Source organism: Mobula hypostoma, chromosome 29, assembly GCF_963921235.1.
Source record: "Mobula hypostoma chromosome 29, sMobHyp1.1, whole genome shotgun sequence".
NCBI lineage: Eukaryota > Metazoa > Chordata > Chondrichthyes > Myliobatiformes > Myliobatidae > Mobula > Mobula hypostoma.
This window is the reverse complement of record NC_086125.1, coordinates 15,380,676-15,406,981: the sequence shown is the minus strand read 5'-3', so window position 1 is coordinate 15,406,981 and position 26,306 is coordinate 15,380,676. Positions and strand designations below refer to the sequence as shown.

The window sequence follows — 26,306 nt, the reverse complement described above, 5'->3', positions numbered from 1 at the left end:
AAAGGTATAAAAATTACAAAATACACAATATATACAATGTTATTTCTCAGCCCTTTACAAACTAATGCACAGTAGGAGTGTTACAATTGATAAAATATCACTCCAAAAAATAAATTTTTATTATACATTTAGCACCTAGACAATCAGCGATCACATTATCTTTACCCTTAATATGAGTGATCAAAATATTATACTCCTGTAAAATTAGTCTGTGGTATTAAATTGGAGTCTAATTTCCCTAACCTTTTTCCTTAACTGTCACAGTGGCATGACCAAAGTCACTTTCAGCTAAGTTAATAGTTAAGTTAGCTTTTGAAAGTCTCTCAAATAATTTCTCCACCGCCGTAACATGTGCTTTCCACGTAGTATTCCCCGTAACCAAATCATCAATATAGGCATCTGTATCTTTTAATGCTTGAATCATGCCATTAATCATCCTCTGAAAAGTACCTGGTGCATTCTTCATCTCGAATGGAAGAACATTATATTCATATAACCCAGATAGGGTTACAAATGCTGAAATCTCTCTACCTCTATCCGGTTATGGAACACACCAATAACCTTTTAACAGTCAATTTTTGTAAGCAGTTTGGCCTGTCCGACTTTATCCACACAATCATCTACCCTAGGGATTGGATACGCATCAGTTTTTGTCACAGCATTCACCTTTCTGTAATCTGTACAAAACCTAATACTATGGTCTGGCTTAGGCACCATAACACACAGTAAACTCCAATTCGAATTAGAATGTCTAATAGTATCATTCTCTAACATATAATTAATTTCTTGTTCAGCCAGTTCACATTTTTCCCTGTTCATTCGATACGGATGTTGTTTCATGGGTTTTGCAACTCCAACATCTACATCATGCGTAGCTATGGTGGTTCTTCTAGGGAAGTCTGGAAATAAATCTCTATATTTAAAAAATAATTGTTTCATCTGCTCTCTCTGCTCTGGCTGTAAATGAGCTAATTTTTCATCAATATTTTCCAGAATTTTTGAATTTGGTAACCTGGCTGAAATAATATTGGGTTTAAAATGAGATTCAGATGAATCCTCCAGTACGTTTTCATCAAGATCAGACTCATTATTGATCACAAAGCAACCTCTCTCTCATAATACGGGTTTGTCATATTTATAAGACACAGCTGTGTTGTCTTCCTCCGATCTGGGCTTTTTACCACATAATCCACACCATTTACCTTAGATTTAATCTGATAAGGACCATCGAATTTGGCTTGTAATGGGTTCGTTTGCACTGGAAAATTAAGCCTTATCTCCAGGCTTAAATGACCTCATCCTAGATTCCTTATCATAGCACGTCTTCATCTTCTCTTAACCTATTTTTAAATTTTCCTTGGCCAAGCTACAAGCTTTGTACAACCTCTTTAAATTTCAAAACATAATCTAGCAAATTAGTGTGTACTTCTTTATTAATCCACTGTTTCTTCAACAAAGCCAAAGGTCCTCGAACTTTATGTCCAAACACAAGATCAAAAGGACTAAAACCTAAAGATTCCTGCACTGCCTCTCTTACTGCAAGAAGTAGTGAATATATACCTTCATCCCAGTCCTTTTCATTTTCCACACAATATGTCCTAATCGTAGTTTTTAGTGTAGAATGAAATCTCTCCAAGGCTCCTTGTGATTCTGGATGATAGGCTGAGGAAATACTCTGCTTTGTTCGCAGTTTATAAACTATCTGCTGAAACAACCCAGACATAAAATTACTACCTTGATCTCATTGTATTTCCTTAGGAAACCCAAAATAAGTAAGGAATTTTATGAGAGCCTTTGTCACAGTTTTCACTGTTATATTCCTAAGAGGTACTGCCTCTGGAAACCTAGACACTGTGCACATAATAGTTAATAAATATTGATGTTTAGTTTTAGTTTTTGGCAAAAGACCTACACAGTCTACAATGATTTTTGAGAACGGCTCACCGAATACTGGAATTGGTTGCAGTGGGGCCACTGGAGTAACCTGATTAGGTTTACCCACAATTTGACACGTATGACACGTTCTACAAAATGTCGCCACATCTCATCTTAAATTAGGCCAATAAAATGTTTAGAAACTTTGATCATAGTTTTCTTTGCCCCTAAATGACCACTCAAAGGAATACTATGAGCCATAGTCAAAATCCCATTTCGGTAAATTTTAGGAACTACTACCTGATGATTAACTTCCTATTCCTCACTAGCAGGAATTGTAGGCAATCTCCACTTTTTCATTAATACCCCCTTTTGAAAATAATATCCAACTGGTACTTTTTCAATTTCACTATCTGGAAGAGCTTGTTCTTTTTAATTTTACTATCTCAGGTTCTCTATCCTGCTCTGCTATCAACTTCTTTGAGATAAAGACAAATCTTCCTGATCAGACTTACCATCAAAATTCTGATCAAATAATGTAGGCAAGAAAGTTTCTGATACATCCTCAAATTCGAATCTTGATTTGAACTGTCATGGGTAACAACCTCATCCTTTACATCAGTCTTTTAAGCCATAGCTCTTTTTACAACACAGGAAGAATCTGTGTTAGAATCCCTCTGTGGTTCCTCAGAATTTGAATTGATTGTCAAATGTACTTCAGGAAAAACTTGTCCACCTGCTAAACCATTCCCTAACAAAAGAGAAACATCATTCACAGGTAAACTGGATTGTAATCATTCACAGGAAAACTGGATTATATTCCTACTTTAACAACCCCTGTAACTAATCCTGACCTTAAATTTACCCCATGTAAATGTACTGGCATAAGGGCACTCCCAACTCCTCTTATATAATTTAGTTCACAAGTGTCAGACCCATCACTAAACCCTAGCACACTGTCTAATATTAGTGATTGTGAAGCTCCACTATCTCTAAGTATCCTTATTGGTACTGAATTGGATCCTTCTTTCAAGGATACAAATCCTTCTGTTATAAAAGCTTCATATTCCTTCTTAACTTGGTCAGACTCTGACACATCTTCATTAATATTTTCTAAACCCTGTGGTTTTACAGGTCTTTCAATATGCTGCACACAAGCATCTGGGACCACTTCATTCTCTTTCCGTTTCAATCAGAAGCAATTAGCTATTACATGTTCAGGTTTCTTACAATAATTACAAATCATACCACAATGTCTTTCCTTCACATGTCTCCCTTAATCCTTATTTTTCTCACTAACTTCAGATTTAATTTGTAGTTTACCTTGACTCTCTGTGCTAGTTTTCCTTTTAAAAATTTTACCTGGAGAAAATTTATTCTTGTGAATTAAAACATACTCATCAGCCAGTTTAGCAATCTCCTGCCATGTAGCAGTGTCCCGTTCATTTAAGTATGTTCTCACTTCAACAGGAATGCTTCTTTTAAATTTCTCCTGCAAAATCAGCCCTTTTAATTTATTATACTCCCCATTCACATTTTTAGAGGAAAACCATCTCTCATAACACACAGGTTTCTCATAGGCAAATTCCACATAAGTTTTTTCCACTGATTTCTTCAAACTTCTAAATCTTTCCCCTCATGCTTCCGGACCCATCTCATATGCCTTTAATATTTGCTGCTTAACAATATCATAATCCAGTGATTGCTCAGCATTTAAAGCTGTATAAACTTGTTGTGCCTTGCCTTTAATTACACTGTGTAACATCACTGGCCATTGGTCTGTTGGCCACTTTAAACTCAGAGCAACTATTTCGAAATGTTGGAAATATGTGCCCACATCAACTTCATTAAATGGAGGAGCCAAAATAACCTCACGACTAGCCATAAACTGTTTCGTAGAACCAGAAGACTGACTCCTGAACTTTAAGTTCTGAATCTCTAGCTCAAATTTCCTATGGTTATCAGCTTCTCTTTCTGCAAATTCCCTTTTATTAAGGGCCTCTCTTTCTTCGAATTCCCTTATTTTATTAGCCTCTCTTTCGGCCACTTCCACTTTTAATCTTTCAAACTTTAACTGTTCAAGATGTAGCTGCATTTCCAGATTACTCATTGGAAACTTCTCTAACACCTCAGCATCAAACAATTCCAAATTAATATAATGTTCAGCGATTTTTCTTTGTATGAAAGACTTGGTGGAAATTTTCCTAATTCCTTTAATATCCAACTTCCTAGCAATCTCCAATACCACAGGTTTTCTCGCATTTTCTAAAGATCCCGAGTCAGGCGTCTTCAAAAACCCGTCAATGTCCATTGTTGCCGAATACAACACACACACCATTCACACCAAGAAAAAAAAATCGGGTATTTCCCTTTTTCAAATCAAAATGGCAATTACCAGCACTTAAACTCAAAATCGGAACATTTCCTGGCCAAGCCCGCACAGTTTATGTTACGTAAACAGCAACAATAAATATCAATCGAGACAGGTTATATAAAAACAACCAAACATTTACTAAACACAGATAAACGATAAGGAAAAAAAAAACAAACGGAAACTTTAACCGGAAGTTAACAGATATGCAGCCGTTCACGAACTCACTACTCGGCTCTGGTTCTTAAAACGTTAAATGCGAAAGCAGTTCTTAAAGTGATACAGTTAGATATAGTTCTTAAAGCGATAACTTCGAAAGTCCAACAGATTTACACGTTCAATTGGGAGAGACTTCTCTGGAGAAGGATTTCTTCACAGACGCAACTTTCCTGCTGTTTCTGTCCACAGGATTCACGATGCCGAAAATAAACAGTTTAAATCAACTGACCTTAAATTCCTTTAGAGAGAGAGAGAGAGAGAGAGAGAGAGAGAGAGAGAGCGCACCTTTTTGCATGAACTCCTTGCTCTTTTTGTCAAGGATTATCTCTGATGCAGGTAGCTACTCCTCCAACGAAGACTCAATAACGTCGATCCTTTATGAAACTGCCAAACGATGCCGACTCCTCTCGATCCTGTAACTCGAGAAATTCTTCACTCCCCCTTCTAATGTTGGAATTGAGTAAATCAACACATTTAGCAAAAATTTCCAGTCTAAATAATAATGGTATCTTGCAACAGAACGCACAACCGTTTTAAAAATGAAACTGTGTCACAAAAACAAACACGCAACAGAAACGGAGATACCGCACGTTTCACCTGGAAATCTACAAACTAAAAAAACCACTCCATCACCTGGGTCGACCCTTATATAGTTATGGGTCACATGTCATCACATGACCTCACGCCGGCGGCAAAATCACATCAGGTGACCTCCAAAAGACCATTACATCATTCTCACCAAAAAAAACCACAGATCTCTTGAGCATGTAACACGGATATTCACGGAAATTAAGGGGACATCTGCAATACTTGGTAGACTGTGGGGGAGGGGGATATTGTCCGGTGTTATGGTGTTGGGTACCTTCCAGGGATATTTTTGTAATTGATCTTATTTCAGAATTCCATCGTTTACACCTTTATCTCTAAAATACATATGGACTTTGATAGTTTTGGTTTATTCTCCTCAGAACTTTTCTGGTGTCCAATTAAGTATCCTTGGACTTTTATCTGCTTTCAGAATGGTTACTTGTAAAATTGTCAGTAGACTGGGGTTTAATTAGATGGACAGAGATTATTTCGTGCCCTGGATTGTACTTAAAGAGCCAGTGCCAAATAATTGTTTTTTTTTTCGGTAGTCCTGATCCTTTTCTAGTAAAGCTCTGTCCAAGTTATTGCGAATTATCCAAGACCTTGTAGTTCTACTGTTTCCTTTTGTCTCTTTAGTTAATTAAATACCTAGTTGAACTTTTTCGAGTCCTTTTGTGATCCTTCTTTTGGGTTCGGAGATATAATGTGACACTACCTGTCTTTTGTCATTGGAGGACAGCTGAATAGGACTGATATGAATGTATTTTACATTGACTCTGTCAGTTTAATACCACTTTCATTGTTGTGAAAGGAAATATCGTGAGATTCTTTCAAACTTTTTGATGTGTAGTAAGGGAAAAGCGTGTATGGCCGAATATTTGTTTTTCTCTTACTTTAATTCCGAGCGAAACAGTGTAAAAGGTTGACTGTCTCTCCCGCTCCCTGATTTAATATCTGACGTATTTAGATGTGCTCATCACACGTTTCACTTTTACCATTATTTTTAATCACATTGATGAAGAATATCATTCTTCAAGTCATTCGAGACTAAGCTAGCTGGGAAATAAAACCACACGATCTGATATGATACTCTCATTTAGTTGCAGGAAACTATGATGAGGCCGCTAGCTCCATTGCTGAACTTCGGAACGAGATCTCGCAGCTGTCAAAGAGTAAGTTTAATAATTATCAGACAAAATCCCATGCAACACACATAAAAGTTGCTGGTGAACGCAGCAGGCCAGGCAGCATCTCTAGGAAGAGGTACAGTCGACGTTTCGGGACGAGACCCTTCGTCAGGACTAACTAAAAGAAGAGCTAGTAAGAAATCTGAAAGGGGGAGGGGGAGATCCAAAATGATAGGAGAAGACAGGATGGGGAGGGATGGAGCCAAGAGCTGGACCGTTGATTGGCAAAAGGGATATGAGAGGATCATGGGACAGGAGGCTTAGGGAGACAGAAAAGGGGGATGGGGAAACCAGAAGATGGGCAAGGGGTATAGTGAGGGGGACAGAGGGAGTAAAAGGAGAGAGAGAAAACGAATATATGGATAAAAATAAATAACGGATTGGGTACGAGGAGGAGGTGGGGATATTAGCGGAAGTTTGAGAAGTCAATGTTCATGCTATCAAGTTGGAGGCTACCCAGATGGAATATAAGGTGTTGTTCCTCCAACCTGAGTGTGGCTTCATCTTTACAATAGAGGAGGCCGTGAATAGACATATCAGAATGGGAGTGGGACGTGGAATTAAAATGTGTGGCCAATGGGAGATCCTGCTTTCTCTGGCGGACCCCTCCCTCTTTCCTTCTCCCTAGGCCTCCGGTCCCATGATCCTCTCATATATGTTTTGCGAATCAACTGTCCAGCTCTTAGCTCCATCCCTCCACCTCCTGTCTTCTCCCATCATTTCGGATCTCCCCCACCCCCTCCCACTTTCAAATCTCTTACTATCTCTTCTTTCAGTTAGTCCTCACGAAGGGTCTCGGCCCGAAACGTCGACTGTACCTCTTCCTAGAGATGCTGCCTGGCCTGCTGCGTTCACCAGCAACTTTGATGTGTGTTGCTTGAATTTCCAGCATCTGCAGATTTCCTCGTGTTTGCGAGACAAAATACCATGTCCTATTTTTAAATTGGAAACTACATAAATGTTGATAGGGCGCAGAGTGGCACAGATTGCTAAAATTGCTTCAGCTAATCCTATTTATGCCTCAAACTCCAAAATCCAACTCAATCCTGCCCACTTGCTTATCTTCCAAACACATACAGTATCTCACTCTATGCCTCCAAAAGTTGGTAAGTAACATCACACCACATACTCAACTTAAAGTAAAATAGTGTGAATACAATAAATGAAAGCAGAAATGTTAGAAATACTGACGTGTTAAACATTTCCGGTCGAAGTAGAAGAATAAATGTGGAAGACCATTCATCAGAATTATGAAAGACACAGGAGAATAAACAGATACTTTCGAAGTTCCAGAGAAACCGGAGGAGCAATCTTGAGGGCGAAAGTACTGCCCGTATGGCCAGAAGACCGGGAAGTTATGCCATTAATATGTTTGTCCATATGTTAATCCAGGAAAGGAGCTTTGACCAGCGACCGATCCGGACACCGGAAGCTCTGAGAGGACGAAATTTCGCTCCGGTTCACATCCGGAGCAGAAAAGCCAGCAGTGGGTCGTTACAGCGAAAAGGTGCTTTGGCCAGCGACGAATACGGACGTCGAAAGTTTTGAAAGGAGGGGATTTCACTCAGGTCCACTGAAAGAGCAGAGAAAGCCAGCAGCGAGTCGCCAAAGTGAAAAAAGAACAATGACCAGCCAGCACTCGGCGTTTGGGATTAATTATTAAGACTAGATTGAAGTGTTATGAATCAGCAACGATGGACAGGAGACAGAGACAGGGTTTATAAATAAACCACCAGATTTGTTAACCTCTGCTCAAAACACCGAAAAGTAAACGAACGACTAACTTAATCTGAAGTTAACAGTTAGGCGACTATATCGAACAAGCAGACAAACTTATAAACTGTTCTTAACGAGATATCATCCAAGCACAGACTTAAAGTGGTAAATTCAAAAGTCCATGTGATTGATGCAGTCACTAAGGAGAGACTTCACCGAAACAACAATTCCTTCGAAGTAATGATGCATCTGCCTATCACACACGAGAGATGCCTTCTCCGAAGAAATCACGAAGAAATAAAGGAACTGAACTTTTGACTGGAGGGTGGTCACTGCACAAACTTTCCAGACCTTGCAGGGCTTTTACTCAATTGTGCATGCCACCATACCCAAACGAAGATTCAAAAAAGTCGATCATTCCCAAGACGCTGAACGACATTAACTTTACCCAATCCTTTGAACTCGGATAACTGTGGCAATGTCACAATGGGGGACGCTGGTGGCAGACTCAAGTGCAAGACACTGACACTGAAGTACTAGGAACAGGATTAGGCGTGACAAGGAAGCAAGGGATCAGGGGAAAAGGGACGCTGGACATTGACACAGGCCCTGGATGAGACTAGCATGCAGGACCTGGGTAGGGCTTGATTAAGATAGCGGAAACAGGACATGGAACTTGGAACTAGAACCCAAACCTGGGTGTTGACTCGGGCTCGGACCCCGGACCTAGGCAAGGACATGACGAGGCTTGGGTATGGACTCCGAGCCAAAGACTGGGCAAGGACCCAGAACCTGGGACTTGACTAGGGCTCAGACTCCAGAACTAGGAGAAGACAAGACGTGGCAACAGAACTGGACTTCAGACTCCTGGACAGGACAAGGGAACACCAGCACACGACGAGGGAACCCCAGCACCGGGTGGGGCAAGGTACTCCTGAGCTGGGTGAGACACATGGACAAGACGAGAACACAAAGCCGTAGCTTGGACAGGACACGTTTCTTGGACGTGGCTAGGACTGGACGAGACCCCGAAGCCTAGACTTCGTCAGGAAAAGGTTCTTGGATCGTGGCTAGGACTAGACAAGACCCCGAAGCCTTGACTTGGTCGAGGGTGAGACAGGAACGCAGAGTCTTGGTCAAGGGAGAGGCAGGAACACAGAGACTTGATCAAGGGAGAGACATGAACATGGAACACAGAGCCGGGACCCCTCCTTGGAAACAGGACGTAGGGCCGGGATTCATACACAGAATGCAGAACATGACAAGACAGTTCTCAACACAAGGCAGCTGCAGACGGCCGTACCTACCTAGCGAAGGCGTGGACACAGACGGTTCCCAAAACAAGGTAGCGGTAAACGGCCGGATCTAGCTAGCGAAGGCGAGGACACAAAGATAGATTCCAACAGTAGGTAGCGGCAAACGGCCAGACCTACCTAATGAAGGCGTGGACACAGAGACAGTTCAAAACAACAAAAGACAGTTCCTTATCTTACTCCGGCGATGTAACTTGACAGCTGTGCAGGCGAAGGTTACAGGCGAGGCAACGCTTCAGACGAGGTGAGGCAAGGCGAGGCGAGGCGAGGCGAGGCAAGGCTTCAGACCAGGCGAGGCGAGGCAAGGCTTCAGACGAGGCGAGGTGAAGTAAGGCTTCAGACGAGGCAAGGCTAGCCGACAGAAGGCAGGGGAAGGGAAGAGATTCAGACAGGGGGTTTGGACAGGATCAATCCAGCAGACAGAGGCTGAATCCTGAAGGAATTTATGAAGGCAGTCCAAACGAGAGTCACCTGCCCCAGCAGAAGCTGGGGAAAACCGGGAAACCTGGAATAAGGAACATGGACAGGACCGTGAAGCGGAATGTGGATTTCACGGACCAGACCATGACAATATCCCCCGCTGTATGGGAGCCTTCTGGCGATCCAGAAGGCTTCCCCAGACTATGGATGACACAGGCGTGTGTGGGGTTGGGGGCATTCAATTGGAAAGAACCCAGTACAGCGAGAGTTAAACGACAGTGTCTGTGATGCTGGGTCCAAGTCTGGCTGGCATAATGTGGACGCTGATGACGGACTAGATTGCAAGACACAGACACTAAAGTACTGGAACAGGACTAGGCGTGACAAGGAAGTAAGGGAATAGGGAATTAGGATGCAGGGCCTGGGCTAGGACTTGATTAGGATCGCGGAACTAGGACATGGAACTTGGAATTAGGAGTCTCGGCTTGGACTCCGAGCCAGAGGCTGGAGAAGGACCTGAAACCTGGGTCTTGACTCGGGCTCAGACCCCGGAGCTAGGCGAGGACATGACGATGATTGGGTACCTCGAGGCTTGGGTATGGACTCCGAGCCAAAGACTGGGCAAAAACCCACAACCTGGGACTTGACTCGGGCTCAGACTCCAAAACTAGGCGAGGACAAGACATGGCTACAGGACGAAGAGTGGCAACAGGACTGGACTTGAGACTCCTGGACGGGACAAGGGAACCCCAGCACACGACGAGGGAACACCAGCACCGGGCTGTGCAAGGTACTCCTGGGCTGGGCGAGACACATGGACAAGCCGAGAACACAAAGCCGTGGCACAGACAGTCCCAACACTATGTAGCGGCAAACGGCGGGACCTACCTAGCGAAGGCGTGGACACTGACGGATCCCAACACTAGGTAGCGGCAAACGGCCGGATCTACCTATCGAAGGCTTAGATACAGACGGTTCCCAACACTAGGTAGCGGCAAATGGCCGGACCTACCCAGCGAGGTCGAGGACACAAAGACAGATCCCATTCCTAGCTACCAGCCAACAGCCAGACCTACCTAGTAAAGGCAGGGACACAGAGGCAGTTCAAAACAACAATAGACAGTTCCTTGTCTTGCTCCGGGGATAGAACTTCAGACAGGGTTACAGGTGAGGCAAAACTTCAGACGAGACGAGGCGAGGCGAGGTGATGCAAGGCTTCAGATGAGGCAAGGCGAGGCGACAGATGGCAGGGGAAGGGAAGAGATTCAGACAGGGAGTAAGGACAGCAACAATCCAGCAAACAGAGGCTGAATCCTTAAGCTATTTATGAAGCCAGCACGAACGAGAATCAGCTGCCTCAACAGAAACTGGGGAAAACCGGAAAACCTGGAATAAGGAATAAGGACCGGACTGTGAAATGGAATGCCGATTTCACGGACCGGACCATGACAGGTAATGCCTTCACTCTACGATACAGGACTGTAAGTGAAAAATAAAAGTGCAACAAACAAAACCGGTGGTGTCTCCAAACATCCGACCGGAAACAACCACGTTACATCAAAAATAAAAAATGAGAACTATGTCACAGTGGCAGGCTTCGTTTAAATATCGTTTGAAACATGCCATGACATGACGTAGCATCACTACACAGTCATGAGACAATTACATCATGCCCATCACGAATAATGACATAATGCTAACAAGAAAAATACATCAAGCTCACAAGATAATTACATCATGCTCACGGGATATGTAACAAAAGGAAGGCAGGGGCAAACGTATTTTCGCACCAGCCGTCGTCTGAGTGGATATAGCTAGACTGGTGACCTTAAGGCTTTAGCTCTGCGAAGTGAAGACAAGCTCGATTCAGAGAAATCATAGAATGAAAATCTCAAGGTTAAGTTTTGTTTCCTTCCCTTCTTCATATCTGCTTAGCAAGGATAGTAGAGATACCAGGCAGGATAATGGGATGCTCCTCTTGCGGGACGTAGGAAGACAGGGAGACCTCCCGTGTCCCTCACGACCACAACTGCGGAAAGGGCATTCAGCCGCAGTTTCTCACAATCAGCGTTAAGGGATTGGAGCACGAACGGGACAAACTCCGGATCATTCAGGAGGTTGAAAAGATGATAGATAAGACATGTGGAGAGAGAGTTGCACCCCAGGTTCAGGACTGAGGAGACTGGATGACAGTCTCCCCGAAGGGAAAAGGGTTAAGGCGCAGATATATCACCTTGGGTACTGTTGGGGCGGGGGCATTGACGTAACTGTGCAAAGTCACAGTGGTCGACTATGTAGGAGGAAGTCTGCCTCTGCCAGTCAGCAGTGAAGGGGAGAGAAGAACCGCGTTGTGGTGATAGGTGTTTCATTAGTTAGAGGAACAGACAGAAGGTCCTGTAGGCGTGAAGGAGATTCCGGATGGTTATTTGCCTCCCGGTGCCAGTGCCGAGATATCTCGGATCGAGTCCTGAACATTGTTAAGTGGAGGGGTGAACAGCCAGAAGTCGTGGACCATGTTCGTACATGTGCCATGGTAGAACGAGCGACGAGGTTCTGTATATGGATATCAGGAAATTAGCTGCTAAGTTAAAGTGCAGGACCTTCAGGGTTGCTATCCGTGCCTCGTGCTAGTGAGTACAAAACTAAGAAGATTATACAGTTTAACACGTGGCTAAGCAGTTGGCGCAGAATGCAGGGCATAATATTTTTACATCATTGGGTTCTCTTCCAGATTAGAGACGTCTACAGATGGGACGGTTTGCACTTGAACTTGAACTAGAGTGAAACTAATATCCTAGCGGGAAGGTTTGTTAACGCAACATGGTCCGGTTTAAACTAGAGTTTCGGGGATGGGAGCCAGAATATCAGAGCAGTTGGAGAGAATTTGCGGCTAAATGTTGGTATGACCACAAACAAAGTTAGAAATCAAAAAGTTGATCGGCTCCGGGAGGTAGACAACGCATGCCAAAAGAGCAATGTTACAGAAGTCGAGGGGGATTTGAAAATGCAGGTAAATTGGGAAAATCAGTTTAGTGCTTCATTCCAGGAGGGGGAATTTCTTCAGTGCCTACGAGGTGGCTTTGTAGAGCGGTTCGTGGTTAAGACCACTAAGGAATCAATTAGTCTCTATTGGTAGTTATGCAAAACCTGGAACTGATTAGAGAGCTTAAGTTAAAAGAACCCTTAGGGGAAAGTGATCGTAATATGATAGAATTCACCCTGGAATTTGAGAAGGAGAAGCTGAAGTCAGATGTATCAGCATTACAGCGGAGTAAAGGGAATTAAAGAGGCATGAGAAAGCCGTTAGCCAGAATTGTTTGGAAAAGAACATCGGTGGGGATGATAGCAGTGCAGCAATGGCTGGAATTTCTAGAAATAAATCCGAAGGCACAGGGTATATACAGTTGCAAAATGGCGGAAGTATTCTAAAGGCAAGATGACACAAGTGGGGCTAACAAGAGAAGTCAAAGCCAACATAAAAGCCAACGAGTGGGCATATAATAGAGCAAAATTAATGAGAAGTTAGAAGATTGGGAAGCTTTCAAAAACAACAGAAGGCAACTAAAATAACTAAGACGGAAGGTAAAGATGGAATACGAAAATAAGTTAGCGAGTAATATTAAACAAGATACCAAATGTTTCTTCAGATACATGAAGTGTAAAAGGGAGGCGGGCGTGGATATCGGACCACTGGAAAATGATGCTGGAGAGGTACTACTGGGGGGAAAGGAAATGATGGATGAACTGAAAGTACTTTCCATCAGTTTCACTGTGGAAGACACTAGCTGCATGGTGGAAGTTCCATGTGTTAGGGGTCATGAAGAGCGAAAAATTATCATCACTAGAGAGAAGGTTCTTGGGAAACTGAAAAATGTGAAGGTAGGTCAGTCACCTGGACCAGATTCTGTACACTCCAGAGTTCTGAACGAGGTGGTAAACCAGATTGTGGAGGCATTAGTTATGATCTTTCACGAATTACTAGATTGTGGAATCGTTCTGGAAGACTGGAATATTTCAGATATAACTCCACTGTTCAAGAAGGGATTGAGGCAGAAGAAAGGAAACTATAGGGCAGTTAATCAAACTTCATGGCTGGGGAGACGTTGGAATCAATTATTAAGGATACTGTCTCATGGTACTTGGAGGCGCATGATGAAATTGGCCGTAGTCAGCATGGTTTTCTCATGGAATATATTGCCTGAGAAACCTGTTGGAAGTGTTTGAAGAAATAACGTGCAGATAGACAAAAGATTGATGTTGAGTACTTGGATTTTTAGAGGGCCTTTGGCAAGGTGCCACACATGAGGCTCTTTAGTAAGTTACGAGCCCATGGTATTATAGAAAAGACTCGAGCAGGGTTAAAGCAGTGGCTGATTGTCAGGAGGCAAAGAGTGGGAATAAAACGAACCTTTTCTGGACAGCTGCCGGTGGCTAGTGACATTCGACTGGGTTAGAACCGATTATTTTTGTGTTATATGTCAGTGATTTGGACGATGGAATTGATGACTTTGTTACAAAGTTTGCAGTTGAAATGAAAGGAGGAGGGGCAGTTTATTTTGAGGAAGTAGAGAGGCTACAGATGGACATAGGCAGATAGGGAGAGTGGGAAAAGAAATGGGAGTTGGAATAACGTGTCGGGAAGTGTTTGGTCTTGTGCTTCGGTCGAATAAATGAAAGAGTTGAATATTTTCAAATAAGAGTGAAATAATAATCTAATATGCTGCCCTCTTTCAGAAGTAATAAACTCCAAGCAGACTCTGAGCTCCATCGCCAAAATGCAGGACGAGATTTTGCAGCTGAGTAACGGTAAGGATGATAATTATCATTGTTATTATGTCGTATTTTAATATGTGAAACTACATGAGTGTTGATCTGGTGCAGAGCGGCATAGATTGCGGAAGTTGCTTTGCCTATCCCTATGTATATCCCAAACTCCAGAGTCCAACTCAATCCTACTTATTTGCTTATCTTCGAGACACTTATCTCACCCAATGCCTTCAACAGTAGCTACTTCACATCACTCCACAATTACATTGGTTCAAGTTGAAGAAAGTTAGAGCTGAAAATCATAAATGAAAACAGATTTTCATTTCATGAAAATAATGTTTGAAATAGTGATACGTCAAACATTTATGGTGGAAATAGAAAAAAAGTAGTTGATGAAGACCATTCATCAGTATTGCGAAAGAGAGACGGGCACACACAGATTCATTCTAAGTTGCAGAGACACTGGAGGAGTGATCTTGAGGTTCAAGGGACTGTCCACAATGGAGTGAACTTTGCCACAGCTAGGGTTATAGGAAGACATGTTATTAATACGTTTCGCCATGTGTTAATCTACCTGTTAATGACAGTAAGCGGGTAGTCATAATGTGGGCATAGAATAAAAAAAAATGCTGCGAAATGATAAGCTCGTGGATATTTTCAAATGTCAAAAAGTCCGACGTACATTTATTTTCAAAGTATGTATAAAATAGACAATCTTGAATTCCTCTCCTTCCAGGCAGCCACAAAACAAAAAAAAACAAACAAAAAAAAACAATATAACCAATTAAAAAGAAGACCGTACAGAAAATAATTGTGAAAACAATAAAGGAAAGCCAACAACATTCAGTTCAACATGCAGAGACTCAGTTCAGCACAATGAGGACCAACTTCCGCCCCGACACCGAACGAAACCCCTAACTTTTCAAAATGTCTATGTGCCTAAATCCGTCAAACAGCGAGGCATTCCTTGCTGTCAGATCCGGTTCTTGCCGCTTACATTGGAACTTTTACTCAGGGCGTTTCATCTCCACTAGGCCCGGCACTTAAATCGGTCAAACATCGGCTTGTTCCTCGCTCTCGGCTGTGGTGCTACGGCTTCGTCTCGGTTCTGCCCATTCCTCTCGTCTCCAAGTACCACGTTCTTCAGTTCATATCTCAAAAATATCAGGTTGTACAGGCTGTACAAAAGCCGGACTCGTGACGGAAAGTTATTGGTTGCAGAGATTGTTTTGGAGGAGAAGTGTGAAGAATAAAGTACTTAGTAGCTTTGTTTGCCGCCAGCATGTTATCCCTGTGCCTCACCACCGGCCAGGCAAATTTGAAAACCTGTGACTCGGGCCAGAAGTCTGCCGTCCAGTGCCCGGGCTTCCAGAGGGTTACTCAACGGTTCCCGAGGAATTCTGGCCCGGGAAGCTATGTTTTCATCCAAAAGCTTTCCCTCAGCGCCGGAGTCCACTGGAGCTGACAGAGGCAGGGACTGTTGGTTGTAACGTAAAGTAGCTTGGATCTGCATTTGGGTTCGGGGGACGGAAGGGAATGTTGTCTGGCTCACCAGGGTCCCCCTTTCTACTGGCGAGCCTTCCCTTTTGGCCAAAGGGAACAGGTAGCATGGAAGTGGCCGGATTGGCCGCAATAGAGACACCCCCCGCTCTCAATCTCCCAAACAGCTGTAGCCCACGCTAAGGCACTTCCCCGCAACAACCCCATGATATAAGCTATCTTTGACTTATCCGTGGAGTACGAGGATGACTGTTGTTCGAACACCAAGGAGCATCGCAGAAGGAAGGCCCGCACTTCCCCAAATCCCTAGCGTAGTGTTCTGGTTCAGGTACATGCGGATTCTTTGGAGGGATGTTGCTAACACGTAGGGGATTGCCACTACAGGCTGTCTGGGATGGTTAGACAGAATTCAAGGAGTGGATGTGATAAAATGAGTTGATACACGGTACACCTAGTCACCGATCTTCACTACGTTAGTGGACAGAGAACGGAGGTTATCCATGACATCCCGGAGAAGTTGATTGTGCAGACCCAGTAAAGAGCCCTGGCTGGCGAGGGCTTGTTGCAGGGTATTCGTGTCCGCTAAGTCCATTGTGGCCAGATCGTTCTGATACAATGAACACAGGCAAGGATATTGAGGTAGGATGCTTATGCGGATGTGAACGTTGTACAACAAACAGGAGGGATCTTGACACGGAGCCTTGACACGGAGCCTTGATACAGAACCTTGACACAGAGAGACGGAGTTTCATAGGTAAACCTTGAAACTGGAGCAGAACTTAGAACACGGGGTTCTAAGTGGCCGGGGGACGTTAATTACCACACAGCCAAAACCAACGATCTGGCGACTCGTGGTTGCAACGTCTGGGTGCTGATACTGCAGGTCTTGATGGAATCCAGGTGTGCCATCATCAAAGAGAACGAGAAGCAAATGGGAAATTAATGGTCGGAACCATGGCAAAATCAAAGGAAATTAGTAGAAAGATAGGGAATGAATTAACCATCGGGACCGTGACAGAAAGCAATTCCAAATACTGGTGGCATGAGGAAAATAATTACAAATGGAAACAAGAGAAAGCCTGCCCCTTTTCTCTGGCAGAATGAATCCTCCAGAGTCATAATCAAAATCTGAAACTGTTAGAAAATTGATCTTAATGACTGCATCTGAGTTGTCCATTTATCCTATAAGTCGTCTACATTGGCTCAGCATTTTCTCGGCATTGGCAGAGACTCTACGTCTTTATTCTCAAACGGCCGAAACGACAATTCACTGTTTATGTATAAACGGACACATACGATGAGCTATTAGGTTAGAGCCAAGGATGTTTACTGATTGGAGAAGAACCAGAAGAAACTTACCGAATGAGCGTTTATTGAATCAACCTCGAAGTATTGCAGTACCTTAAGAAAGAGCCACAGCAATCCTATTACCGGGATGGAGAAGGATAGTTGAATTTATGCCAGAGACATTAGGTCGCACCACCGTCAAATATCCGGATACAAAAAGAGGATCGAAAAATTTCGAACGTGCCAAACTTAAACTTGAAATATCACACCAGGTCTCTTGAAGCACTTTCCAGAGGGCTGTTAAAATAAGTTGAGCGTTTCTGGCTTTTTAATCAGTTTAGATTGTCGATTCAACACCGCCCTGTACTATGGGCAAGAAGGTTTTCACCCTGCTTCCTTGAACCCCCCAAATTACTTGAATTATTCTCCACTTAAGCTTTGTTTGTCAGACTCCACGGCTGCTTGTGTGGTAGACACTCAATATTTTTCTCGAGTGCCGCTCACAGCTGTTATACTCCAGGTTTAAATATCTACTTGATCTTCCTTTTATTGCATAAAGCAGCCTTTCCAAACTTGAAAGATATTATTTCCAATTCTGAGCAATAGGCTTCTGAATCATCTTCCAATCCGTTTCAATTATTAATATATTGCATATAATGCAGTGAACAACGTTTTCTAGGCCACCATTAACTCAAATGTCCCCCCCCCCCGCCTCATAAGGAATGACGAAATATTTTGGGATAGGAGACAGATTTTCCTCTCTGACCATGTTCCTATGTGAGGGTGAACATTTATTTTCCATTTCAGACACAGAGACCTCAATCGGTGGTGTCAGGGATGAACTTTCTCAGTGGAAGAGCAATGGTGAGTCTGAAGTACAACTTGTTGAATTGCTGTACATACAGAGTACTCATATTTTGTATTAGGCCTCCATAATCTCGCCTTTTGTTCTTTTAGGCTGGAGGACACTGTCTCCTCCTGTGGATAATGGAAGAAAAGAGAGATAGTTCGAAAGCGTCAGTATCACTACAACGTTTACTCTATCATGTCCCACCTCACTAAACTCTATCCACCCATCCTATCGAAATAGTTGCCGTCATGTCCCAGCCCTTTTCGGGACGTTACTCGAACTCTTTGTGTGACAATATTGCCCGCAATTTGGTGTAAATCCTATCGCACGTGTAAACCTGCTGCTACTCACCTGTGTTGTAAAGTTGTGCCGCCGCATAATATCAGTCCCAGTTTGTACACACAAACACAGACACACACAAACACACACACACACACACACACACACACACACACACATACACACACATACACACACACACACAATGAAACATTGCATTGTAGTCGTCAGTAATATGTTAGCTTCTGACATCAACATTTGGAGCTCTGGTCGTTTATAGAATACAGTAGTGTATCTGGTGAAAGAAATGTGAGTGGGATCATACAGTTTAAGAGCTGGCAATTAGTTCAGTAGCTGATAGAGATACAGACTGCATTAAACTCAAAATATCGGTGCCTTGTGAGATTTGAAAGTTTAACGCTTTTGGCGGAGTGCGACTCGGGTTATTGGTACACGGAGTTAGTGTGCGGTACTATTGCAATTGGCAGAGTAAGAACTAGTCAGGATCCTGGCTGTAAGATGTAGCTTTGCTGACAGACCAAACACCAAATTTGCATAACGTGTTTGAGGGAGTGGAGATGCAAATTTTTCTGTAATACATGTTGCAGAGCAGGGCGTGGAGAAAGTGATTCTGCGTTGCCCACACCGACATAGTTTACTGCGGATAATTCAGTATTAAGCAATCGGCCACTGTACTCACCATGTCTATGCCTGCTGAGAAACAGTTCCAAACCTTAATTACAGTTTATCTCATCCTTAACTTGTCGATGAAATGCGCATTGACTTTCCCACTCCTTCAAGCAGCGATATCCACGTTCCAAACACCCCTCTTTATTTAATCTTTCTTCACTCCCATTTAGTACTTATTTCAAATCAACAGATTTTGTATTCGATTCCTCTATTCATGGATCTGTATCTGTATCTTGAATATATCTATGTCTTGAATATATCATATATCTATAACTTGGATACATCTATACCGTTATATTTGATTTCTCTCAACTTAATAGTCCTTGAATCTCTCCTCCTCTACAGTAGAGTAATCTGATCTATTCAATCAGGACACGTACACTCATTTGTCCTCCTAAAGTTAACACCTCACACTTGCGTTCATTAAAATATATTTTCTCAGCTAGTTATGAGTCAGGAAACGTTGACAAACTCTCCCAGCGTCCTTATTCCTCAAGTCGTCTGAAGATTTTCTGATCAATTTTTATTACGTTATCGTCCACATCAGTTACATAAATGCTAAAGTACAACAGACCCAACGTATTCTCTCTGCGCACGACGAATCACAGGCCTATTGTCAGAACAAAATACAAATATCTAATGCCACACTGGCTTCTAATTCTAAGCCAATGTTGTATCCAGTTTCAACCTTTAGACCAACGAAGTTCTGTACGGATCTTTGAAAAACCACCTGGAAATATCCACTGCCTTACTTCATCAGTGGTTCTGGTTAACTGTTCGAAAAACTCTATAAGATTAGCTGGACATGGCCTACCATGCACGAAACCATATTTACTCACCTTAACTCTGCCTTTTTATTCTAGTCCTTATATAGCATTTCCTATAGGATATCTTCAAATAATTTACCCGCTATTGCTGTAAGAGTCACCTGCAAATAATGACCTAGCTTATTCTCCTTTCGAACAGTTGCACAGCATTAGCGATACTGCTGTTCTCTGGCAAAAGACAATAAGACTACACGACACTGGAGCAGAATTAGGCCTTTCAGCACGTAGAGTGTGCTCTGCCATTCCACACTGGCTGATTTATTATCCCTTTGAAACCCATTCTTCTGCCTGCTTGTGGTAACCTTTGATGCCCCGATTAATCAAGAATCCATCAACATCCGCTTTAAAATACATAATGGCTTGGCTTCCATAGATGGCATTGATAATGACTTCCACCGATTTACCACCCACTTGGTGAACAAATTCTCCTTCATCGTTGCTCTAAATCTACCTCCTTCTACTCCGATGCTGTGCCCTCTGTTTCTAGATTCGCCCACTAAAGGAAACATCCTCTACACATTAAAGCAGAAGCTGGTAGATTCTAGGTCTCCAATATTCGATAGGTTCAATGAGATATAAACTCCAAGGAGTGCTGGCCTTGAGCCAACAAGCGATCCTTTCATTTCTGCAATCATTTTGTGAATCTTCTCTGGGACCTGTCCAATGCCAAAACCTCTTTTCCAAGATAAGGGGCCCAAAGCAGCTTCCATTACTCTGTGTCTGAACAATACGTTTTTCATCCGTGCAAATCCGTTCCACTGTTCTCAATGGAAAAATGCTAACATTGCATTTGCCGCTTCAACCCACGCAACCTGCAAGTTAAACTTCAGGGGATCCTGCACAAGGACTCCCTAGACTCTTTGTACATCTGGTAGTTTTCAATTTTCTTCCTGTTTCTAAAATAGTCTACACTTATATTCCTTCCACCAAAGTGAATTGTTATATATATTTCCCTCCAAAATATTGCATTTGCACTTATTTCTAATTCTTCCAATCCGTCTAAGTTCTTCTGCAGTATTCCTGCTTCCTCAGCACTATCTGCACCTCTACCTATCTGCGCATTCCCTAAAAATCTAGCCACATAGCCATCAACTCCATCACGCATATAACATGAAAAGAAGCGGTCTCAACACCGACCCATTGAGGACACCAGAAATGGGGATTAAATAGATCTGGAGTTTGTTTGTTTGTTTGCTGCAGCTGTGCAAATTCTGGTTAAACCATACTTGGAGATCTGTGTATTCGTTGTGCAGATCCATGACCCAGGATCAAGAACCACATTTATTTCTCTAGCTCTCCTAAGACAAATGGATCCTGAGCTAGGCTGCTCAGTGTCCATGATTCCAGTAGTCGACATCTGCTGACAGTAGATGGGAAAATATTTTACAATAAGAATATGTTATTTTACAATAATTGTAATTGATAATTATGCAGCACAATACAGAACAACACCGGTTCACTGTGCCGCGTTTTGGTTGGCCTATTTCAAAAATAATACCCTGGCGTTTGAAACCGTGAACACGTTATCCATTAGGACACTACACGGAATTACAGAGCGTTCCTGTCATGAGTTTTTGCGTCATTAACTTCCGAATCCTTTGAAGTTTACAAGAACAAGGGAAGACTTTGTGGAAGCACCCGAGGAAGAAAGACTGATGGATATTGAAGTGCATTCAATGAAGTGAAAGAGATACACATAAGGGGACGTTGTTGCAATATTAGGGAGTGCGATTTAAAATTGAATTGCGTAGATACTTCTCACTCCGAGTGTTTATTCTCTGGAATTCTGGACCTCAGATTGAATTGGGAGTTGGACCATCGAATGATTTTATTGAAAAAAAATAAATTATTAGAAGTTAAGGGAAACTCGCGCTATGGGAAATGATGCAAAGCAGTGTTGAGGCCGGCTGCAGATCTTCTCAGATCCGGTGAATGACAAGGGAGATTTAAAAGATCGAGCACACTCTCAGGTTGCCATATGCTCATGTTGTAATGTTTTATGGTCATGACGTGGATCCACCACATTTTGCTGACCCGATTCACTTGCAGACGAGTGGTGATACTGGAATTTTGAACTCTTAACTATTCTGGGCACGTCAAGCTGTCCCACTGAATTTCATGTCTGCATTTCGGATACCATTAATGTTCTCTTTCCACCGAGAATGGCTTTATATGCTTTTCACATAATTTTCTCTGAGTAGGACCATCAGCAGAGTAGGTACTAGTATTTTACTCCAGGATTACAGTTGGCTTCTAATTATTGAACTGGTTTCTGCTAGTTTCACGGTCAGCATCATGTTCCAGGAGAGCTAGCAGACTTATTTCTTCACAGGTTATCAGCAGGCCCGCCATTTCTGAACAGCCACACCAGGTGGAAAGTTGACTCTTGGAAACTAGGTAGAGCATTCCCTCCAAGACTAATGAGACGATTGTGGATTTCAGAAAGGTGCAGGCTGATACACCAAATTGCACATCAATGGCTTCGACGTTGTAAGGGCCAGGAGCACTTCAGCGTGCTGGTTACCGGCGATCACACCTGCTCCCTCAACATCCACTCTTGAACCTTGCACTTCATATCAACCTGTTAATCTTCAGACCATGTCACTCAGGGAATTCTGCTTGTGTTATTTTGAGACGATGTGCTGAGTGTGACGATACAGTATGCCCTACGCTTTGCATCTTGGCCCAAGAGGAAAGATGTTTCCTTTAGCTGTATACATGAGTGTGACGAATGACAATGAATTTGTATTTGAACTTGAACACGAACTCCTCCTGCAATTTTTTATGACACGGCAGCCGAGTAGCACTGTGTTTTGAATATATTTTACACCGCCTCTGTTAGCTTAATCCTAGTTTCATTGTCAGGAAAGGAAATCTGAGGTTCTTTCAAGCTCTCATGTGCATTAAAGGAAATGCGTCCCTACATTACATCGACAAATGCATAAGTTCTGCATCCTACACCCATGGTGAGTTCGTCCAATTCATCAGCTGTTCCTCCAACTTCCACTCTGCCCTGAAATTTACTTGGTCCATTTCCGATACCTCCTTCCCCTTTCTCGATCTCTCTGTCTCTATCCCTGAAGACAGTCTATCTATCCATATCTTTTATAAACCCGCTGATTCTCATAATTACCTGGACTATACCTCTTCCGCACTGTCACCCGTAAGTTTCCCTGTCTCTGTTGCATCTGCTCTCAGGATAAGGCATTCCATCAATGGATGAATGAGATGTCTTCTTTCTTCAAAGAATGGGGTTTTTCTTCAGCCTTCATCAATGCTGACCTCACTCGTATCTCTTGCATTTTGCCCACATCCGTCTCACCCCATCCCCCCGCCAACAACCAGCGAGAGGATTCTTCGTGTCCTCACCTACCAGTCCATTAGCCTGGGCATCCAACACGTAATTCTCGTAACTTCCGAAATCTCCTACAGGATCCCACCGCCAAGCAACATCCTTTCCTGCCCTCATTCCCCCCCCCCTTTACTTTGCACTTCCCTCAGGGATTGCTCCCTACGAGGCTGCAATGTCTACCCATTCCTCCCCACTTATCTCCCTCCTGGTACTTAGCTTTGCAAACGGAACAATTGCCTCTCCTGCCTCTACACCTCCTCCCTCACTACTATTCAGAGCACGAAATAGTCCTTGCATGTGAGTTGACACTTCAGCAGTGTATCTGCTGCGGTCATCTATTCTATCTGGTGCTTCTGCTGTGGTCTCCTGTACATCTGTTTGTCTCGAAGTAGATTGGGTGACCGTTTCATCAAGTACCTGCGCTCCCTCTACCAGAAAAAGTGGGATCTCCCTCTAGCCACCCATTTTAAATCTACTTCCAATTCCCATTTTGACATGTCAGTCCATGTCCTCCTTTACTGCCGTGTTGAGGCCACACTCAGGTTGGAGGAACAACACGTTATATTCCTTCAAGGCAGCCTCCAACCTGATGGCATGAACATCAGTTTCTGGAACTTCTGGTCATTGCATCCCACCCTCAACACTATTCCCCATTATTGTTTCCCTCTCTCACCTTTTTCCTTGCCTGTCTATCACCGCTCCCCCCCCCCCCGCGGTGCCCTGCTCCTTCCGTTTCTTCCGTGGTCTTCTACCCTCTTTCATCAGATTCTTCCTCTTCCTGCCCTTCTACCCTTATTCTCTTTCACCACACAACCTCCCAGAGTTTTACTTTACCATTCTCCACCTCCTAGTCTCACCATTCACCTGCCACTTTGTAGATTTTTGACTCTCCCCCCACCTTCTCAAGTGACCTCGCGTCGGTTTTTCCAGTCTTGATGTAGGGTCTCGGTCCGAAACGTCCACTGTATTTTCCTTTCCACAGATGCTGCCTGATCTGCCCAGTTCCTCCAGCAATTTCTGCGTCTTGCGAGGAACACGCATATCTGATGCAATATTGGTTATGTCTCACCTTCATTGAGAACGAAACAATGTAATGTGCCTGACTGTCTTTCTCTGACTGATTCAACACCAGGCGTAGCTGTGCGCCACACACGTTTTCACCTTTACTTTATTTTCAATGATATTGATGGCGATTTTAATCGTTCTTCAAGACATAGATGCAACTGAAAACGCTAGGATGTGATGTGTTGTCCTCTTTCAGTTGCAGAAAACTTCAAGAAGATCGGCAGCTCTATCGCTGAACTTCATAACGACATTTTGCAGCTGAATAACAGTAAGTTAATAATTATCAGTTATAGATATATGCCCAGTTTTAAAGCATGAAACTACATCAATGTTGATCCGGTACAGAGCGGCGTTGTTTTTTAAAATTGCTTTATCTACCCCTACGTACACCGCAAAGACCATACTCTAAACTTTGTTTGCTACAAAGTCTCCTGTTCGACTGTATTCGCCTTTCCTAACGACACCCATTCTCCATCTATCCTGCGGCGAGATTTTCCTACAATCACCATCGCCAACGTCTATTAAAAAAAAAACTGGGTTTCAAACTCCCTTGCCCAAACAACGCTGGAGCAACCCCCAAAGCAACACTATCCGGACACTGATACGTTTCGTTTCTGGTGAACGCAGCAAGCCAGGCAGAATCCGTAGGAAGAGGTAGAGTCGACGTTTTGGGCCGGGACCCTTCGTCAGGACTAATGGAAAGGATTGATAGTAAGAGATTTGAAAGTGGGAGGGGGAGGGGGAGATCCGAAGTGATAGGAGAAGACAGGAGGGGAGGGATGGATCTAAGAGCTGGAGAAGGGAGAGGGTAATGGGACGGGAAGCCTGGGGAGAAAGAGAAGGCGGGAGGGGAACCCGGAGGGTGGCGAGCAGGCAAGGAGTTATAATGAGAGGGACAGAGGGAGAAGAGAGAGAGAGAGAGAGAGAAAAGCAAAAAAAAAAATTATGAAATAAATAAATAAGGGATGGCGTGTGAAGGGGAGGAGGGGCATTAACGGAAGTTAGAGAAGTCAATATTTATGCCATCAGATTGGAGGCTACCCAGACGGAACATAAGGTGTTGTACCTCCAACCTGAGTGTGGCTTCATCTTGGCAGTAGCGGAGGCTGTGGATAGACATATCAGAATGGGAATGGGACGAGGAATTAAAATGTGTGGCCACTGGGAGATCCTGCTTTCTCTGGCGGACAGAGCGTAGGTGTTCAGCGAAACGGTCTTCCAGCCTGCGTCGGGTCTCGCCAATATATAGAAGGCCGCACGGGGAACACCGGACGCAGTATATCACCCCAGCCGACTAACAGGTGAATTGTCGCCTCTCCTGGAAAGACTGTTGTGGCCCTGAATGGTGGTGAGGGAGGAAGTGTAAGGGCATGTGTAGCACTTGTTCCGCTTACAAGGATAAGTGCCGGGAGGGAGATCGGTCGGAAGGGATGGGGGGTGGGACGACGAATGGACAAGGGGGTCTCGCAGGGAGCGATCCCTGCGGAAAGAAGAAGGGGGCGGGGGGAGATGTGCTTGGTGGTGGGATCGCGATGGAGGTGGCTCCCCTTCCCCTGTCACTTTCTCCCCAGGCTTCCCGTCCCATGATCCTGTCCCTTCTCCAGCTCTTAGATCCACCCCTCCCCCCGTCTTCTCCTGTCATTTCGGATCTTCCCATCCCCCTCCCACTTTGAAATCTCTTACTATCTCTTCTTTCAGTTAGTCCTGACGAAGGGCCCCGGCCCGAAACGTCGACTATACCTCTTGCCAGGGCCTGCTGCGTTCACTAGCATTTTTTGTACAGGGCATGTCCTGGGTGATGGGGGTCCTGAATGATGGATGCCAACTTCCGGAGGCAGCATCCATTCAGGGATGTCGTCCTTACACTCCACAGCCAGGTATCTCTGATATATGTCCGTACATGAACAAGAATCAGAATCAGAATCTGGCTTTATATCACTGGCACATGTCGTGAAATTTGTTTCTGTAGGGCCGGTACATCGCAATATATGGTAATAAAA

General features: G+C 43.6%; 1 protein-coding gene across 2 annotated transcripts in view; it reads left to right on the top strand.

Moving 5' to 3' along the window:
* The window catches only part of LOC134339260 (C-type lectin domain family 10 member A-like), a 68,382-nt gene that overhangs the window by 29,481 nt on the left and 12,595 nt on the right, over positions 1-26,306 (top strand). The window contains exons 6-9 of one of the 2 annotated variants that reach the window (XM_063035625.1): positions 6,160-6,225; positions 14,424-14,495; positions 18,051-18,107; positions 24,503-24,574. In XM_063035625.1, the coding sequence (XP_062891695.1) occupies positions 6,160-6,225; positions 14,424-14,495; positions 18,051-18,107; positions 24,503-24,574 (267 nt within the window). Of the gene's footprint in view, positions 1-6,153; positions 6,226-14,423; positions 14,496-18,050; positions 18,108-24,502; positions 24,575-26,306 lie in introns of both variants that reach the window. The other variant, XM_063035624.1, reaches the window with a different exon arrangement.